The sequence below is a fragment of the Monomorium pharaonis genome, chromosome 4 (genome assembly GCF_013373865.1).
Source record: "Monomorium pharaonis isolate MP-MQ-018 chromosome 4, ASM1337386v2, whole genome shotgun sequence".
Classification (NCBI taxonomy): domain Eukaryota; kingdom Metazoa; phylum Arthropoda; class Insecta; order Hymenoptera; family Formicidae; genus Monomorium; species Monomorium pharaonis.
In genome coordinates this window covers 14,430,459-14,447,384 of record NC_050470.1, presented here as the reverse complement: position 1 = coordinate 14,447,384, position 16,926 = coordinate 14,430,459, and the positions used below count along the sequence as shown (strand labels likewise).

General features: G+C 45.1%; 1 protein-coding gene across 1 annotated transcript; it reads right to left on the bottom strand.

Annotated features, from left to right (window-relative positions):
• Positions 1-7,150: 7,150 nt before the first annotated feature.
• LOC118645333 (matrix metalloproteinase-9-like) lies at positions 7,151-8,725 on the bottom strand. Its single transcript, XM_036286206.1, has one exon. It carries the CDS (start codon positions 8,723-8,725, stop codon positions 7,151-7,153), a length of 1,575 nt encoding a protein of 524 aa, XP_036142099.1.
• Between the last annotated feature and the right edge of the window lie 8,201 nt (positions 8,726-16,926).

Here is a 16,926-nt window from a genome sequence, read left to right as displayed (position 1 = left end):
CCGCGCCCTTTTTACCCTATCTTTTATCTGCGCTTCTTGCCCCCCGTTTTTTTGGAACACATACCCTAGATAGCAAAATTCCTTTACCTCCTCTATCCTATTTCCTTTCCACCACCAACTTCTTCTACTCTCCCTACCTCCTCCCTTTCTAAACCTCACTATTTTCGACTTCTCTGCATTTAAAACTAAGTTCTTTTCATCCAAGTATCTTTCTAGCCTTTCCAACATACTTCTCATCTGATCCTCGTCTTCCGCTATTAACACCAAGTCATCCGCATATGCTAACGTACACACCTTCACACCTCCCACCTTCACCCCTCCCCACTTGACCCTCCCCACTACTTCTTCTAAGTCTGAGATCAATAGATTAAACAACAACGGACTCAGTGGGCAACCCTGTCTTACCCCCCCTCCCCGTCCAAAACTCTTCCCCCGTCTCCTCCCCAACCCTAACTCTACTCTTCGTTTCTCTTAGTAAGCCTTCTACTCTCTCTATTAAACCCTCTCTAATCCCCCTCTCCCTCATCGTCTTTATCAAAATCCCTCTATCCACCGAATCAAATGCTGCCTTCAAATCTACGAATAACGCTACTAATTTTCCTCCTTTTTTGTCCACACTTCTATTTACTACGTAGTTTAATACAAAAATATATCTATTGTCCCTCTCTTATTCCTAAAACCTGCCTGATTTTCTGGGATTATTCCCTTCTCCTCAATCTCCTCCTTTAACCTTTCTGCTAAAATTTTGCATATACCTTATAAAGCGTGGGCATTAACGTTATTCCCCTATACTCCTTCATCTGCTTTCCCTCTCCCTTTTTAACAATCGGTACTACTACTCCTTCTTTCCAATTCTCCGGCCATTCCTCTCCCCCTCCATACCCTATTCAAAAAACCCCCTATCCACTCCTCTAACCTTCCTCCCCCCCACCTCCATACCTCATTCGGAATACCATCTATTCCTCCCGCTTTTCCTACTTTTAGATTACTCACCACCTTTCTTACCTCCTCCTTGCTTATACCCTGTTCTACCTCTCTCCTACCACTCTCTCTATCCTTTCTTCTCTTCTCCTCTAACCACTCTTGTCTCTACTCCACCTAACAAACACATAAAGTACTCTTTCCACTCCTCCATTCTTATTCCTTCGTTGACCCTCCTTTTCTTTCTCCTATCCTTATTTACTATCTCCCACACTTCACTCTCATTCCTGGCCTCTTCTGCTTTTTTCTCCCACCTCCTATTCTCCTCCTCTTTCTTTCTCTCACAAAGAACTTTGTATTCTCTTTTCAGCCCTATATATTTACTTCTATCCTCTAGTCCTTTTCTCCACCTCCTTAATTCCCTCCTCACCTGCCGCTTCACTCCCTCACATTCTTCGTCCCACCAGCCTCTTACTACCTTCTTGCCTTTCCTTCTCTCTCTCTCCGTCTTCCCCATTGCATCCTTAATTTTACTCCGCATCCTATCCCACTCCTCATTACCTCCTGTTCATATTTTTCCTCTATCTCCCCCTCCAAAACTATCCTGAACAATTCCCTTCCCTCTTCATCCCAGACTCCCCTTATCTCCCTGCCTCTCCTCCTTACATTACCTCTCTCCCCTCACTCCTCACCTCTGCCACTACTGGAAAATGATCCGACTCTACCTTATCTATTACCCTCATCTTTTTTATTCTATCTTTCGCTTCTCTATTCTACTAAAATATAGTCTATCACAGTGCTTCCCCTGGCTCCTACATACGTATACTCTCCTTCCTCATCTCCTACCATCCTTCCATTTAACATTTCCCATCCACATTCACCTATCAGTTCTATTAGCTTTCTTCTTCTTCTCTATCTACCTTACTATCTTTGGACATTCTCCTAGTCTGCTCTTCCCCCTCTTCACCATCCGAATCCTCCCCCCAACCTCCTCCTTCTCTAACCGGTTCTCGCGTTGAAATCGCCCCCAATGATCACCTTCGCTTCTCCATCCTTTGATTCCATCATCTGTCTCAGTAACTGCATAGCTCCTTCCCTACCTTCCTCCTTTATATACACCCCTACAATCCTCCAACTTTCCTTTCCAATCTTAATTTCCACAACACTAAACCTTCTCCTATTTCAACTATTTTACTTTCTCTATCACTTAACTCTTTTCTTATTCCTACCACCATTCCCCCTATTGCTCTACCTTTTCTATTTTTTCTACTAGCCTTCTGTACTCCCCACTCATAACCCTTTGGTACCCTGTCTCTTATCTTTTCCCAACCCTTTGTGTCCGCCCATGTCTCCGATAAAAACATTACATCCCATTCCTTTAAATTATCCCAAAAATCTTTATCTTTATTTCCCAGCCCTGCCACATTCCAAAAAGCTATTTTCAAGACCCTCGCTTCTCTCGACTTCTCCTCTCTTGACTTACCCTTCACAATCTTCCTACATTCTCTTCCCCCCCTTCCTCTATCCTCAACTCTCCTTTCTCATTCCTCAAGACTTCCTCTTCTTCATCCCACTTCCACCAATAACCTCCTATCCTGATCCTTCCATATCCTATCCATACCCTATTTCCCTTTTCCTCTTCTACTCTTGCTATTTTTTCTAACCTTCATCTCATCCTCCTCTCCTTCCAAGTCCAATCTTCCAAGATTCTTTCTTCCCTACCTTTTAGCGTCTTCTTCCTACTCCACACTTCTTTCCTCTGTTCTTCACTCTCTAACTTCACCCATATCATCTCTCTCCCTTTTTTGTTCCCCTCTCCTATTCTCCTAACTCCCTTCACAGTCACCTCTGCTCCTATCTCCCTGAACACCTTCTCCACCGCCTCTTTCCTACTCCCTTCCATGACCTCTACACCTTTAATTAATAGATTCTTCCTTCTGTCCTCCCTTTCCTTCATCTCTAACCTCCTCTCTATCTCTTTCACCTTTTTTCCTACTGCGTTATCTCCTCCTACTTCTATTTTCTCTATCTTTCTCTTTAACTTTTCCTGCACCACCACTAACTCTTTTCTTTCTCTTTCCCATCTATATTCTCTTTCCTTGAAATCATTAATTTCTTTTTTCAACGCATTTATCTCCTCTCTCAATTTTCTACCCTGCTCCTCCATAATCTCCTTCAGTTCTTCCTTCATCTCTAATTTAACCATCTTTAAGCTACTAACAATCTCCTCTTTCCAATCTCTTAATTTCCTGTCCCATTTCTCTCCGTCCTCTCCCGCCGGCGATCTAGCTACTCTCTTGCTACCTCTCATGCTATCAACCGAAGTGCAACTGTCGCTTCTGCCTCTATCCGCCATTTTTGTCGCGTCTACTGAACCCGCCTTAACTCTATATTACCTCTCTACTCTGTCACTATGCGGCGCTCCTGCTCCCCCACTCTCACGTACGCACGTCTTCTCTATACCTGCTCCCTGCTTTAACCCTGTTATTCCCCGAGACACCTAATTAATACGTTAACTCACTCTTATCCTCTCTTTCTCCACTCACCTATCCACCCACACTCTCTCTATCGCTCTCTTTCGCTCCCACCCGACTATCCTACCCTCTCCTACGCTTTCCAACACCTCTTATTACACTCAATTCACTGCTTGCAACTACACACGTCTAACTTACTCTAGCCCGGAAACGGAAGTCGATTTATTTTAGTATATAAGTAGTTAATCTATGCGGGTTTAACGATCAGATCGCCTGAGGGGAATGGGGGGTGAAGGCAAATCAAATGGGAAATGAGGGGGGGAAAAGTGGTGGGGGGCCGAGGAAACGTCACGCTGAGCGGACTCGCATACGGTCGCACCCGGGTGCTCTGAGGGGTTCGGGGGGGGAAAGTAAAAGGGGTGTCAAACGAGGGGGGTGTAGGAGTGGGGGTATGTGTGCCGGTTGAGAAGGGTGTTCTCGGGTGAGACCGTACGGTCGGAGACGTAAGTGGGCACGGTCTTCGGCGTAAACAGGAAGTGTATTACGTAGCCGGCGTTCGTTGTCGAGGAGATCATGGGGACAGCGCCTATTTAGTTTTTTGGCGCTAGTTTATCGTATCGCGCAGAATGGAGCGCATAGCGATCAGTAATTTGGACGCTGTGGAAAGACGTTCGTTGGCGCGAATGAATGTGTATTATTTCGCGCCTAATTTTTGGCGCCTTATTTTTCTTTGTTCGTAATTTTTGTTTTTGGTTGAAAAAAGATGTTTATCGCATAAACGCATAGCGAATCGTTTATTTGTTCGCTCGTTGGCGTGACTAAATGTTTATTAATTTGTATGTTCATAAATGAAAAGTATAATAGAAAAATAATAGTATGTATAGCGAGTTATTTATTCGACGATGCGTAATCGTAGCGGAAGGAGGCATCCCTCGAGATACCGTGCGGATCGAGCGATTCATCTCGTCGTGGTTTACTCGGCAGATCGTAATTGGTCGAGAGCTCTGCGGAGGATCGCGGGGGGATAGGCGGGAGGAATGTGTGTCGAAACGCATTTCGGAGCGAGAGCGATCTTTATTATTTTTCGCCGATGCGTAATCCGAGCGGAAAGGCGCATCCTCGGAGAAACCGCACGGATTCGGGCGAGACGGGCGATTCATCTCGCCGGTCTTTACTCGGCAAATTCTAATTGGCTGATTTCTCGTGACTTATTATACTGCGCGGTATGGAAAAAAAGTAATCAATATCCTCGGGATATGCGCAATACGCGGTAATGCGCGATATGCGGTAATGCGTTGGTATGAAGAATAAAACATTGGTTTCTCGCGAATGGTGTGCGTAAAATTGGAGGATATATAAGAGAATGTGTTAGGAGCGCCGTAACAGTTTTAGATATATTATCTATCGGTTGGCGGTGTTGCACATCTCTGAGAGCATATTGCAGGTAGGTAAGGAAAGCAGTCCTATGCAATAATTGTTTATAGTAAATGTTCAAAAAATGTGTTGTACAGTGAGAAGCGATATGGATGTCGAATCGCGCGACGAGAGTAGAGTGGATTCGCCGGCTTACTTTTCATTGATCGATCTGTTGACCGAACTCTGGGATCCGACCGTATCCGCGACGCGGAACATCAGGCTGTTCATCGCGTCTTTATCGAGTTATTTAACGAGGAACGTAAAATGTGATTGTGAGTTAATCAAGGGTGCAAAATGCGAGTGCGAGACACGTCGAATTTGTCAGGCTATGGAGATGAGGCGTATGTTGAAGGATATATATCGAATATGGATCGCGAAGGGTACGTTCGAACCCGTGTGTCTCAGAATAGATATGCAGAATTTTCTCCGACAAAATATATCTAACGAAACCTATGCTCGATTGGTAATGGGTATAATGACGGAGGCCGCATATAGTTTTTGGTTGAACGAAGTTCGTGGTTACGTCATAAGGTTGGATATGGAGGATCGCGCCACTCAGACCGAGTTTCACGCCGAGGAACAGAAGTTAGAGGAAGAATCTCCGCGGAAGAAGAATCAGAAGAAGCCCCGGCCTATCGACGCGATGTTCGATTTGTTCGCCGATCAGGACACCGGTTTGATATCTCAGAATTTAACGAGAGTAAAGGATGGGCGAGTATTCGTAATGAGAACCCCTGGGGAAAGCGGCGACCGCTTGGTTCGCGTGAGTCTGTACGAGGTCAAGGATATAAAGGGCAGAGATAAGTCCGACTGGTGGAAATATTCTAATTTCCGTGCGCAATTTCTTCATTCCTCGTCAGAAACGGATCGCAAGTTAGGATTACTGCGTGAGCTCTTCGAGATCGTGGCGAACGAGTTGATGTCGGTATCGGGAGTCGTGAGGGAGGTACGGGATCAATTTCGAGGCACCGGCAGCAGCGACACTAATTATTCCGAGGAGAGGAAGCGAAAACGCCTTGACGACGAGTCGACGGACGGTGATAAAGTCGACGCGACCGTACAGGAAGCAGCTGGTCCCTCGTCTTCCGGCTGCAACGCTCCGAATAAAAAATAATGTGTCACGTAATATGACGATTGACAATTTGTAATCGTGAATGATCTAACGCTTTTACAGCGATATATATTGTATATGTGTAATAAATATAAGAAAGCAATATATGTATTAACGTCAAGAAATATATATATATAAAATGAATGAATGAAAAAAGCACGTTTAATTTTTTTCACAAAATCAAGCTTATACCAATGTAGTGGATAGATGTATCCAGGGTAATATAAAATCAAGTGCGATATGTTAGCAGAGACAGGTTATATATTTGTCTTTTTGTAGGAATACAAATTTTTTTAATTACAACTAATAAAAGATGAGACGGTGGTTATACGAAACCGAGAACGCTATGTTTAAAAGAATCCGAAACAGATAACGGCTAGTTCGCAATCGACGATATCGTTGGCATCGAAATGCGCGCTTTCACGGATCGCGCGCGGACCGTCGGCGGGATTGTCGAGGCCTGCGGCGATCTCCTGGAAACGTTTGACTTTCGCGTCAACGATTCTCGTCACTGGGGAGAGCGCCTTGACGATGCGATCGACGCAGTAATCGTGGTCGAACATAATGATCACGGTAGAGAGCGATAGGATCAATCGATTAGAGGGATGTTCCAAACGTAGAATAGGTAGATTGTTTATTTTCCCAACTCGCAGGAAAATGTTGTTTCCGATCGTAGGCAATTCCATGCTGTCTTCCGCGCTGTTGTTGTTGTTATTATTGTTGTTGTTGTTGTTGTTGTTGTTGTTGGAGCGAAGTGTCGTTAGTATCGTAGATTTTAGTTTCACCAGTTCCTTCCACTCGTCGATCGTGAACGAGATCTCCTTTCCGTGACAATCTCCGAGTACGATGTTCACGTACGACGGTGACTTTACGACGATGCCGATGTCCAAGTACTTGTATCCCGTTTTCGTCAATGTGTATCGTCGCGCCAAAACGCGGGGAGGATCGGCTCGCGCGTTGACATTGTTGAATCTGTAAGTATCATTACCTTACTTTGTGTGTGTGGTTAAAAGCGTTGCAAAAGTAAAATAATACTACTTACGTTTGTTTTTTCTTCGTATTTTCCTTATTCGCGTAATCTGAATTCTTCGCATTACCGTCGTCGAACGTATCGGATGATTGTCGTTCCGCCAACGTGGAGTACATCGTCGATTATCCCTCGCTCTCTTACGTTGCGTATCGGTAGGCGGATCACGCGAGACTAACCGTTCTCTACGAATTATATGGCCTAAAATAAATTGTTATCCCTCTCCCTCGTCAACGTTTCGGTATTTCGCGTGAACCTGTGCAGGAGGTCGCGCAATTGTTGCAGTAACCCGTATCGCGGGCAATCTATGCCAAGCGCTTGCACGTCGAACTCACTCGCCGAGAGTACGTTTTCCGTAAATTTGTTGAATTTGTAAATCTGTTGTTGTTGCGACACGAAGTAAAGGTTACCGTCGATGTATCGGAAGGCCAACGTAATATTCGGCGGTATTCCCGGAAAGACCGTTTGAATAGTATGATACTTAACGATGTTTCCGTTATAGTCGTCCACCTCACCGATCATGTATCCGTCGTATAGTACGTAGGAGCGTCCTCGATTTGTGTTTATCGCGGCGTTTATCGTCGCGTCTGCGGGCAATCCGAATTGCGAAAATGTTTTCGGCCAATTGGTATCCAACGAGAAGCTCGGATAATTCACCTTGTAAATAGTATTATCCACGAATAGTATTATGTCGCCGGACGGAGTCTGATACGAGGCTGAAACGCGCGTATGATTCGGAGGTAGAAATTCCAAATAAGTAGAAAGCGCCATCGGTTGGTTATATTTCCTATCGTCCAGTCTTATCAACCATACGTATTTTTCGCTCGCGATATACATTCGTTTTTTCAACAGTAATATCGCGTCGATGCGGTTTATTTCGCACAGATCGTTTGGAATATCCTTTGGCGTTGGTACCGGAAGTTTCGGCGGGGATATCGGTCTATTCGGCGATTTTTCGGCGGTCGAGTTACCGTAGAGATTTTGAATATTGAGAATATCCTCGTCGCTCAGTTTAATAGGATGGGAATAGTGCGTCGTGTAGGCGTACATGATGGAATCCGTGTGCGGATCGTGCTGCAATCCCAAGGAGTGACCGATCTCGTGCGTCAGCACGTATAATAGGCTGTCGGAATTCGATGGAGTCTGATCTAGATAGATATACCAATGTTCCTTACTGTCGACATGAATCTCGGAGGTATAACCCGCGTGCCCCGTTGGATAAGTGGCGTGTGCGAGTACCCCTCCCCGACCATCCAATGGAGAGGGGCACAAGTTACCGTTTCGACGATCGAGCATCATGTGATTACCGTCGCGCCATGATATTAAAATATTTGGATCTGATATATTTCGTCTGAATGTCAACGACGATGCAGCTTGCCACAAGGCAAAAGCTGCCCGGGCGGCTTCCAACATTGGTTTTGTTGCTAATTGAAAATTCCACGTGAGTACCCTTTGTGGCCACTTATTTCCGATGGCATTCGCAATTTGTTGCATAATGTCCGGTTGTCCACATCGCGGTCTACGCATTTGATCTAGGGTTTCGTTGCTCGCCTCGCCGGTAATGGGTAATTTATAATATTCCTGAAAAAGGCTGATAGAGTCTTGGAGAATCCGGTGCTCGCCAATGGTTTCGAACGATTGCATCTCCTCGGCGAGATATCCATACTTCTGCAGATAATTAATCGCGAATTCGGTGTTTTCCCTAACGATCTGTTCGTTTTCGTTTGCAAGGGCACAGACGACGGAGATCGCGATCACGAGACGGGCGGCGCGCATTTTCCTCGAGATGCTGCGCGATCCGTGCGTTCACTTCGAATGGCGAACGACGAGACGCGATTTATCGACGTGGCATCTCATTCGTTTGTCTCCCCCTTTCCTCGACGTGTTCGAGAAAAATCGATCGAACGGCTATTTTCTGGGGAGGTTAGCTGAGATTTGCTTACAATTTTGCTCTACAAAAAATGTAAATCTAAGTACGACACGAGAGAATTACGTCACCGTGAATGTATAAGTGGAACAATGGAAAAAAATAAAATAAGCGCATCCTCGCATTATCTCTCGTCTGCTGGCTGTGTAGGAAACCGCGGTACGGATGCAAGACCGCAGCAGAAAGCTTACGGATTCAAGCGCATCATTGCATATTTATAATTTTCGTTAGTGTCGCAATGTGCGCGAAAAGAAATACATTACTCACAGTCCTTCTGGTTTAAAGTAGATATCGCATTTCCCTTATGATTCAACGCCTTTTTTGTTGTTTATAATTTTTCCGGTTGGAAAACGGGGATTTCGAACGTACCGCAGTATATATAGAGCGGGCGTTGTCGCGGATGACACCAGAGTTTCAACTTTTTGCTTTTTTTCCAAGAGGCGTGTGTACGGGTTTTTTTTCACAATGGAACAGTTAACGACTATCACAAAATTGGTGAATGCAATCAACACTCGGGAAATGTGTATCCTAGCCGCGAACACCGATTCGTTAGCGAAAGTTCTCGCAAGGATCAACGAGGATATCGAAAGAATCAGAAAGAATTTACCGAGTTTCATGTCGGTTGAAATGAAGTCCGACAGCAATGATAAAACGCTCGCGGTATTGTAAGTATATAAAACTTATCCTTTTTTTGTATGTCTATTAGTGTTTCTTTCAATATTTAGTTGTTTTATGCGCTATTCGATAGGAATCGCATACAAGAACAACTCCGTTGCATCGATCGCTACGTCAACGTGATTGTAAATGATATGGTGCGTATCGAACAACAAATACAAATGTGTATTAAGAGGTTTACCAACGTAACGAGCAACCCGGAGGATAACGTGTACGAAGAGGTGTCTGACTTTTCCCCGTATACATCAGGAATCTCAGGATCTGCCACCTGTCTAACGGAAAGTGTGAAAAAATAAGCTGTATATACCATTGTAAAATACATTTATTGTTTACAAAAATAATACGTAGACAAAATATAAGTGATATATATATTGTATAACATATATAAAAAAGTGAATAAAAGTATGAGTGGACAAAACAATACAGTGTATAATGTTGTATAGTGAATAAAAAGACAAAGCGCGTAAAAAAATGTTTTTTGTATACATATTATAATCGCGCACGCGCGGAGAATGACACGAGATCTGCGTAGAGCGGGGCGTCCACGTTCGGAGAGACGGCGACGAGAAGAGATCTGTAGAAATAGAAAATATATTTACATAACAAATCGTTAGTAAAAAAGAGAGATAGTGCATTATAAAGGAATACCTTAATATTTGTCCACTTCTCTCTCGTACGGGACACCGTGTCCCCGGTATCTGTCGAACACCCTGCGGTAATCCATAAACGTGGAAACGCACTCCGCGCACTGCGAGGCTGGTCGCGTCGTTACTAGACGACGATCGCAGACACCGCACGTCGAATTTACCGCGCGTAGCGCCGTCAACACGGAGTGGTAGGTCGTCCTTAGATGATACCACTCACGGCCCCGCTCTCGCATTTCTCCGTAACAGGTTTGGCAAATCCGCGTGCGCGTCACAAAGCTGGACACGTACGTTATCGCGTTCGACCGCGCGCACACCGCCTCCAGCAAATCCCCGTATTCCTCGGGGTGATCCTCGGCGCGTACACCGTCCCACAGCTCGAATTCGGGTAATTTCATTATAATACGGTTCGTTTTTCTTCTTCGTTCGAAAAAACTCCGAGAATTCTAACGTACTGACCGCATCTTGCCCGACCTGCGCCCCTCCTTCTTTACCTCTTTATCAGCGGAAAGAAAAGAATCATCGTCATTGCGTTGTCATAGGAACACAATGACGCGACCCTTCCACGTACGCTTGACATTATGTAGGATATTGCCGAACAAATAAAAAAAACAACGTCTTTCTTCCACGTCGCTTTATTATATTCTAACGCTCCTGCGTCCCCTCGCCGGCAGCGCCCGCGATCCGCCCCTCGCGCCATCTCTAGGCAGTCGCGCATGCCAATGAAGGGACCACTACCGCGCGCCACATCTCGGCCATTCCGACAAGGGTTTGGTCCCTCAAACAAGAGTAGATTTTGAGATTTTCCCTTTTGACCAAATGGACGATCGGCGGCTAGAAACAGAATTACGTTAAGACGCACGAGATCACAATGTCATGTGCGTTGTTTCGGAGTTAACTCGAAATGGATACAAATCAAATAGACAAAACAAATAAATCGGGAGTTACCGAATGATCATGAATAAAATGAAATTAAGTCGTGTGGACTAGACCTTTATATTAATATATGTATATTGTATAATGCGGTTATTGCGGCGTAAGGCAAGGCCTCTGGGCAGTTGAAGCGCCAGGGTGTATCCAGGGACGTAGATTAGTAACATCCCAGACACCCGAGTACGGACGTTGCGTGTTTTGGAGACCTGGAGGGTCCGACACTACATATCGATTGTTTTTCAATATTTTTGAAATTTCATAGGGGCCGCGGAACTGCGGAATCATTTTCCGACTGACACCAGGTGTACTGTCAAAATTTCTAACCATTACCAGGTCGCCCCTGGCGTACTGCCTAGGTGCCTTGCGTCGGCTATCATAATCTTTCTTTTGACGTTGCTGGGCTTGACAAACGTTTTGGGCGGCTTGGTCGCGAATAGTAGAAAGATTTCTATCGGGCAAGTCGTTGAGTGTTTTTAATATATCTCGTAGCCGATCGGTGTGAGGACTACGCTGGCTCATGCCGAAGACTATCTGACACGGACTCATTCCGGTAGACCGGTTAACGGTATTATTAATTGAATACTCAATTTCGGGGAGGACTTTGTACCACTGTCGGCCGTCCTCGTTACTCGTCAGTTTGGCTATACAAGGGCCGATGATTTTATTTGTACGCTCGGCTTGGCCGTTTGCTTGGGGTGATCCCACTGCAATCTTAATGTGTTGAACGTCTTGTTCCTTCAAGAAGTCTCGGAATTCTTGTGAGGTGAATGCACTGCCTTGGTCGGAAATTATTATTTTGGGCTTATTATAGCTCTGAAAGAACTGTCGTAGGCAACAAATGGTTTCCTTTGAATTGGTGGTTTTGGTGGCAAATAATCGAACAAATTTAGAAAACGAATCGATGACTAATAAAACGTATCTTTTTAACAATACTCGTCTGTCCACCGGCCCGAAGTGATCGATGTGGATCATTTCAAATGGGATGCTTCCTTTCGGAATCGGGTACAAATAGCCCTCTTTCTTGCCGCTGGTCGGTGAAAACGATATACATTTTAGGCAGCAGCGCACGTGTTCCTCACACTTCTCGCGGACTCGCGGAAACCAATAGGTATGTCGAATGGAGTCTATCATTTTACCAGATCCTACATGACCCATCTCGTTGTGATAACGAAATAGTATGTGCTTTTCCATTTGTTCGGGTACAAAGAATAAAAGTTTTCCGCCATGTTTTTTATAAACCAGGCCATTTCGTAACTCGTATTGCGGACTCTTTGTTGATTCTAGATTCGATGCGATTTTCTTGATTACTGGATCTCTTTCTTGTAAAACAATTAGATTCCATTCGAACGGGTTATCTTCAATTACTAAGATCCCGAAGTTCCTACTCAAAGCATCGACATGGGTCATCTTATTTCCCGGTCTATGTACAATCCTAAAGTCGAAATGTTGTAGCTCTAGACTCCATCTCGCTATACGGGTATTGATATCACGCTTCTCCAGTGTCTGAGTGACGGCGCTACAATCAGAAATGATGACAAAATGTATGTCTTGCAAATAAATACGAAATCTGCGTACAGCGTACACGATGGCTAAGGTTTCTAACTCAAATTTATGGTACCGGGCCTCGGTCTCCGTAGTGCGCCGACTAAAGTAGAATACGGGGTGTATTTTAGCGTTATTCTGCTTTTGCATTAGGGCGGCCCCGAACCCATGAACGCTGGCATCGCAATGTAACTCAGTGTAAGCCTTTGGATTAAATACAGCTAAAACGGGTGCTTCTATTAGTTTGTTTTTAAGTGTCGTAAATGCATTTTTCTCACGAGTTCCGAATTCAAAATTGACATCTTTCCGTAGGAAATGATACAACGGACGAGCCGTAATGGAGAAATCCTTAATAAATTTCCGAAAATATGAAACTAATCCTACAAAGGACTGCACCTCCTTAGTTGTTTTGGGCTCGGGAAAACTTTGTACTGCCGTAATGCCTCTATCTGTAGGTTGTATTCCCTTCCCGGAAACTCGATACCCTAAGTATTCCACTTCAGTATGCAGAAAGGCGCATTTCTCCAGTTTCAGTTCGAGCTTGTTTTCTACCAGGGTTGAGAATACTTCTTTTAGTACGTTAAGGTGAGACTCTATTGTTTCTGTCGCGACTAAAATGTCATCCATATAGACGACTACTGCATCTGTTTTAATTAATTTGCTCATGATTTCATTGAGAAATCGTTGAAATAACTGAGGGCCGATCTTTAAGCCAAAGGGCATTCGCAAGTACTCGAACTGACCCAGTGGAGTAACAAATGACGTATACTTAACCGATCCAGGCGCCACTGCGATGTGATAGAAGCCATCCTTAAGGTCTAGTAAGCTATAGAACCGTTTCCCTCGTAATTTGTCAAGTTGATCCTCTATAAGGGGGAGAGGATAGTTATCGCGTACCAAGATTCTGTTCAATGATCGATAATCGATGCACATCCTAATGTCACCGGTTTTCTTTCGTGTCAGTACTACTGGAGAAGCGTATTCCGACGTGCTTTTTCTAATAATTCCTCTTTCTAGCAGATCAGTCAGTATATGTTCGACCTTTTCCTTCTCTGCGAAACCTAATCTTCTTGGCCGGAACTGTACTGGTTTGTCACTTTTCACGATCAAGGTGGCTTCCATCTGTACCCTAGGGAAATCAGGGCGACTCGGTTTTACATAATAATCATTAAAAATAGCTTCGAACAATTCACGAATGTCTAGCGGCATTTCCGGATTTACATTGACGTTACCATCTTGTATCGCGCTAATATGAAATATCTCGCTGACCGTTCTATCGAATTCTGGGTTTTTAGTTAAGCGGTAATTAAACAATTTTAACGCATCCCTACCTATTAAAAGCGGAACCGACATTGTGCTATCTGGCACCACACCGAAAGTTATTGACTTATGGTCACCGTCCATTCCGACCTTAATTGTAACCGTGCCTTTTACCTGAAGCTTTGAGCTATTGATACCACGATATCGGCTCCACTTTTCTCCTGGATTCTGTATCTCGGTTCTGCCGATCACGCTTTCCTTGATGAGCGTCACTGGGCACCCGGTGTCGACCCTGGCTACGCATGAGAATGGCTCGCTTCCCTGGATCTGTAGCTCTGTGTTTCTCTGGAACTCGTCCCGGGGTTCCTCTTGTGTATCCACCAGATGGACTTCGTTCTCCTCCTCCGAACGATCGTCGCCATCGGATCCACCGTATGCTTCCGTCTGGTTGTCGGTCTCGTCGATTAGATTGACCTGCTCTTGGGCTTTTCCCTCGTTGGGCCTTGTCTTCTTAGGAACGTTCGGCTTTTTTACTTGTATCTTTCTAGCAGGGCAGTCTTTGGCATAGTGTCCCTCTTCGTCGCATTGATAACATCTTACAGCTCCCTTGATTTGCAGCTGGGGGCTGTTTTTTGAGTCTGCTTTCTGGAAAGACTTTGTCTTTGCGCCTTTAGTGCTTGAATGTTCCCAGCGACCCGTCTGTGAATCCGGAATTGTTAAGCTGATTCTTCTAAAAGCCTTTGTCAGCTCTGTTACCGTGGCGAAAGAATGCATTCTTGCCTGATTTCTTAAGGACACCGCCGGTATCCCATCGATAATGCATTCAATTATTTCTTCGTCGTCTATAGGAACTTTGTTTCCTAGAATTACCTTATCGTGACAGTAGCTATCGAACGTTTCGCCCTTTTTCCATGTTCGATTTTCAAACAATCGTCTCCTTTCCAACCGACTCGTAGGCTGGTTAAACATGGCATTCATTCGTTCTAGAAGTCGATCCACATTCATTGATAAGTGATCGACCCGAGAATAATACCAGTCGGCCGCTTTCCCTCGCAGCCTGGAACCTACTAACACCTTGGCTGCGTTTTCGTCAAGGTCGTACATGTTCCTCAGCAAATTTACCTGGGCCTTCCATCGTTCGAAGTCGTCACCGCTTCCGTTATATTCGCATAAGAGGTCGCAGACATTCTTGATACTCAGCGTCGTGCGAGATACCGTAGACAGCGTACTTCCTGGGGACATTCTCAACAGTTCGTTTTCCCGGCGCAACAACTCAAGTTCTTTCCTCATTAGATTATTTTTCTTGGCCGTCAGTTCGTTTTCTCGTCGGGTTAGCCGATCTTCTTCCGGTAATGTATCTCGGCCCCCTAACCTCATTTGGGCGATGCCACTTTCTTGCTCGCTCCCTTCTAGGTTATCTTCGTTTGAAACGTCCTGAGCCGCCTCTCGGATCCATACGCCTGATGGATCAGCCTCTTCCATTCTCGAAATCAATTCCGCCTTACGTCCCGTTAGCGGCAATTGATACTGTCTTAGGATGCGCTTCAATTGCTGCACGCTCAATGTGTTTGCGTCCATCTCAGTACGTTGGCAATTACCTTGTATGATTCCGTCGATTCTATCTGTCTCCGCCTTTCAGATCCTAAGCGACCGATTTGGTAATCCCACTTCTGAAATTTGTAGGATATTGCCGAACAAATAAAAAAAACAACGTCTTTCTTCCACGTCGCTTTATTATATTCTAACGCTCCTGCGTCCCCTCGCCGGCAGCGCCCGCGATCCGCCCCTCGCGCCATCTCTAGGCAGTCGCGCATGCCAATGAAGGGACCACTACCGCGCGCCACAATTAGGAATACATGTCTAGCAAAAAGTGGTTTGAATCCTTATCGGTGCGAAACCGCGTATCGTCATCGTCTCGTCGGTCGGTCGCGGTTGTCGCTAGGATCACTTTGACACACACGCACACATATATATTATTACTGGGAGCGCACGTCTAGCCAAGAGCCTTTGTCGCAAATCCTTATCCGGTCATACGTCAAAAACGAACTCGTCATAACTACTATTACTATAGAGCAAATCTAATTTTACTACAACGTTATCCGGAGAAAAAAATATATAAGACGCGAAACATATAATTGGTGTACATCTTTATTACAGCATAAGCGTATAACATAATTGCCCCCTTTAACTAGAGGTAAAGAATTGTTTCATACATTTTAGGATACAGCATATATATAATACATATTACAATTCCGTTGTAATTATATTGATATGATCGTTTCGTTCCGCCCACCAGTCGTGTAGCTTGCAGACGTTTTCCATCGCGCAGTGCTTGGTGTGGCGTTCACATCGAAAAACTCGACCGGCGTTGAGCGTCTCCAGTCGACCAATGCTCTCGTAATCGGCGTCTATCGTCTCGATCGTCGCCTCAGCGTCGCGAACGGCGTCACCAACGAGCTCCTCCAACCAGCGTTTCTTCTCCGTTCCCTTCACGTAAAATAGCCTGGACGTTTCGCTCGTCGTCAGACCGTCGCAAACGGCGCGTCGAATGATGTTTCGCGCACGGTCGTAATCCACGTCTCCGTCCTTCCACTCGAGCCCGTGATGATTCGCGGTCAACCAACACACCCGAGCCTTTTCGGTTTTCGTCAGAAGATCCCAGGCTAGTGGCGCGGTGAAAACGTGATGCGTCAACGTTCGTCCGTCTCGTAGCACGGCTACCTCCTTCACCAGGAATTTGTCGCGAACGGTGAATCCTCGAAGGTCGACGAAAACGGGCGGCGCGTACGACATCGTGCGTTATCCAATTGTTTTTTTGACATTGTTCTCCCGGGACGGGATCTTATATACCGCTCCTCACGCCATTTTATTTTTTCCCTCTTTCCTCGTTACTACCACTACGCAATACTTATTCTCGGCACTTACGTTACACAATTTTCCGCAGAATATTAGTCAGGAGGCTGTACTCGATGATGCGATCGTGAATAATCAGACAG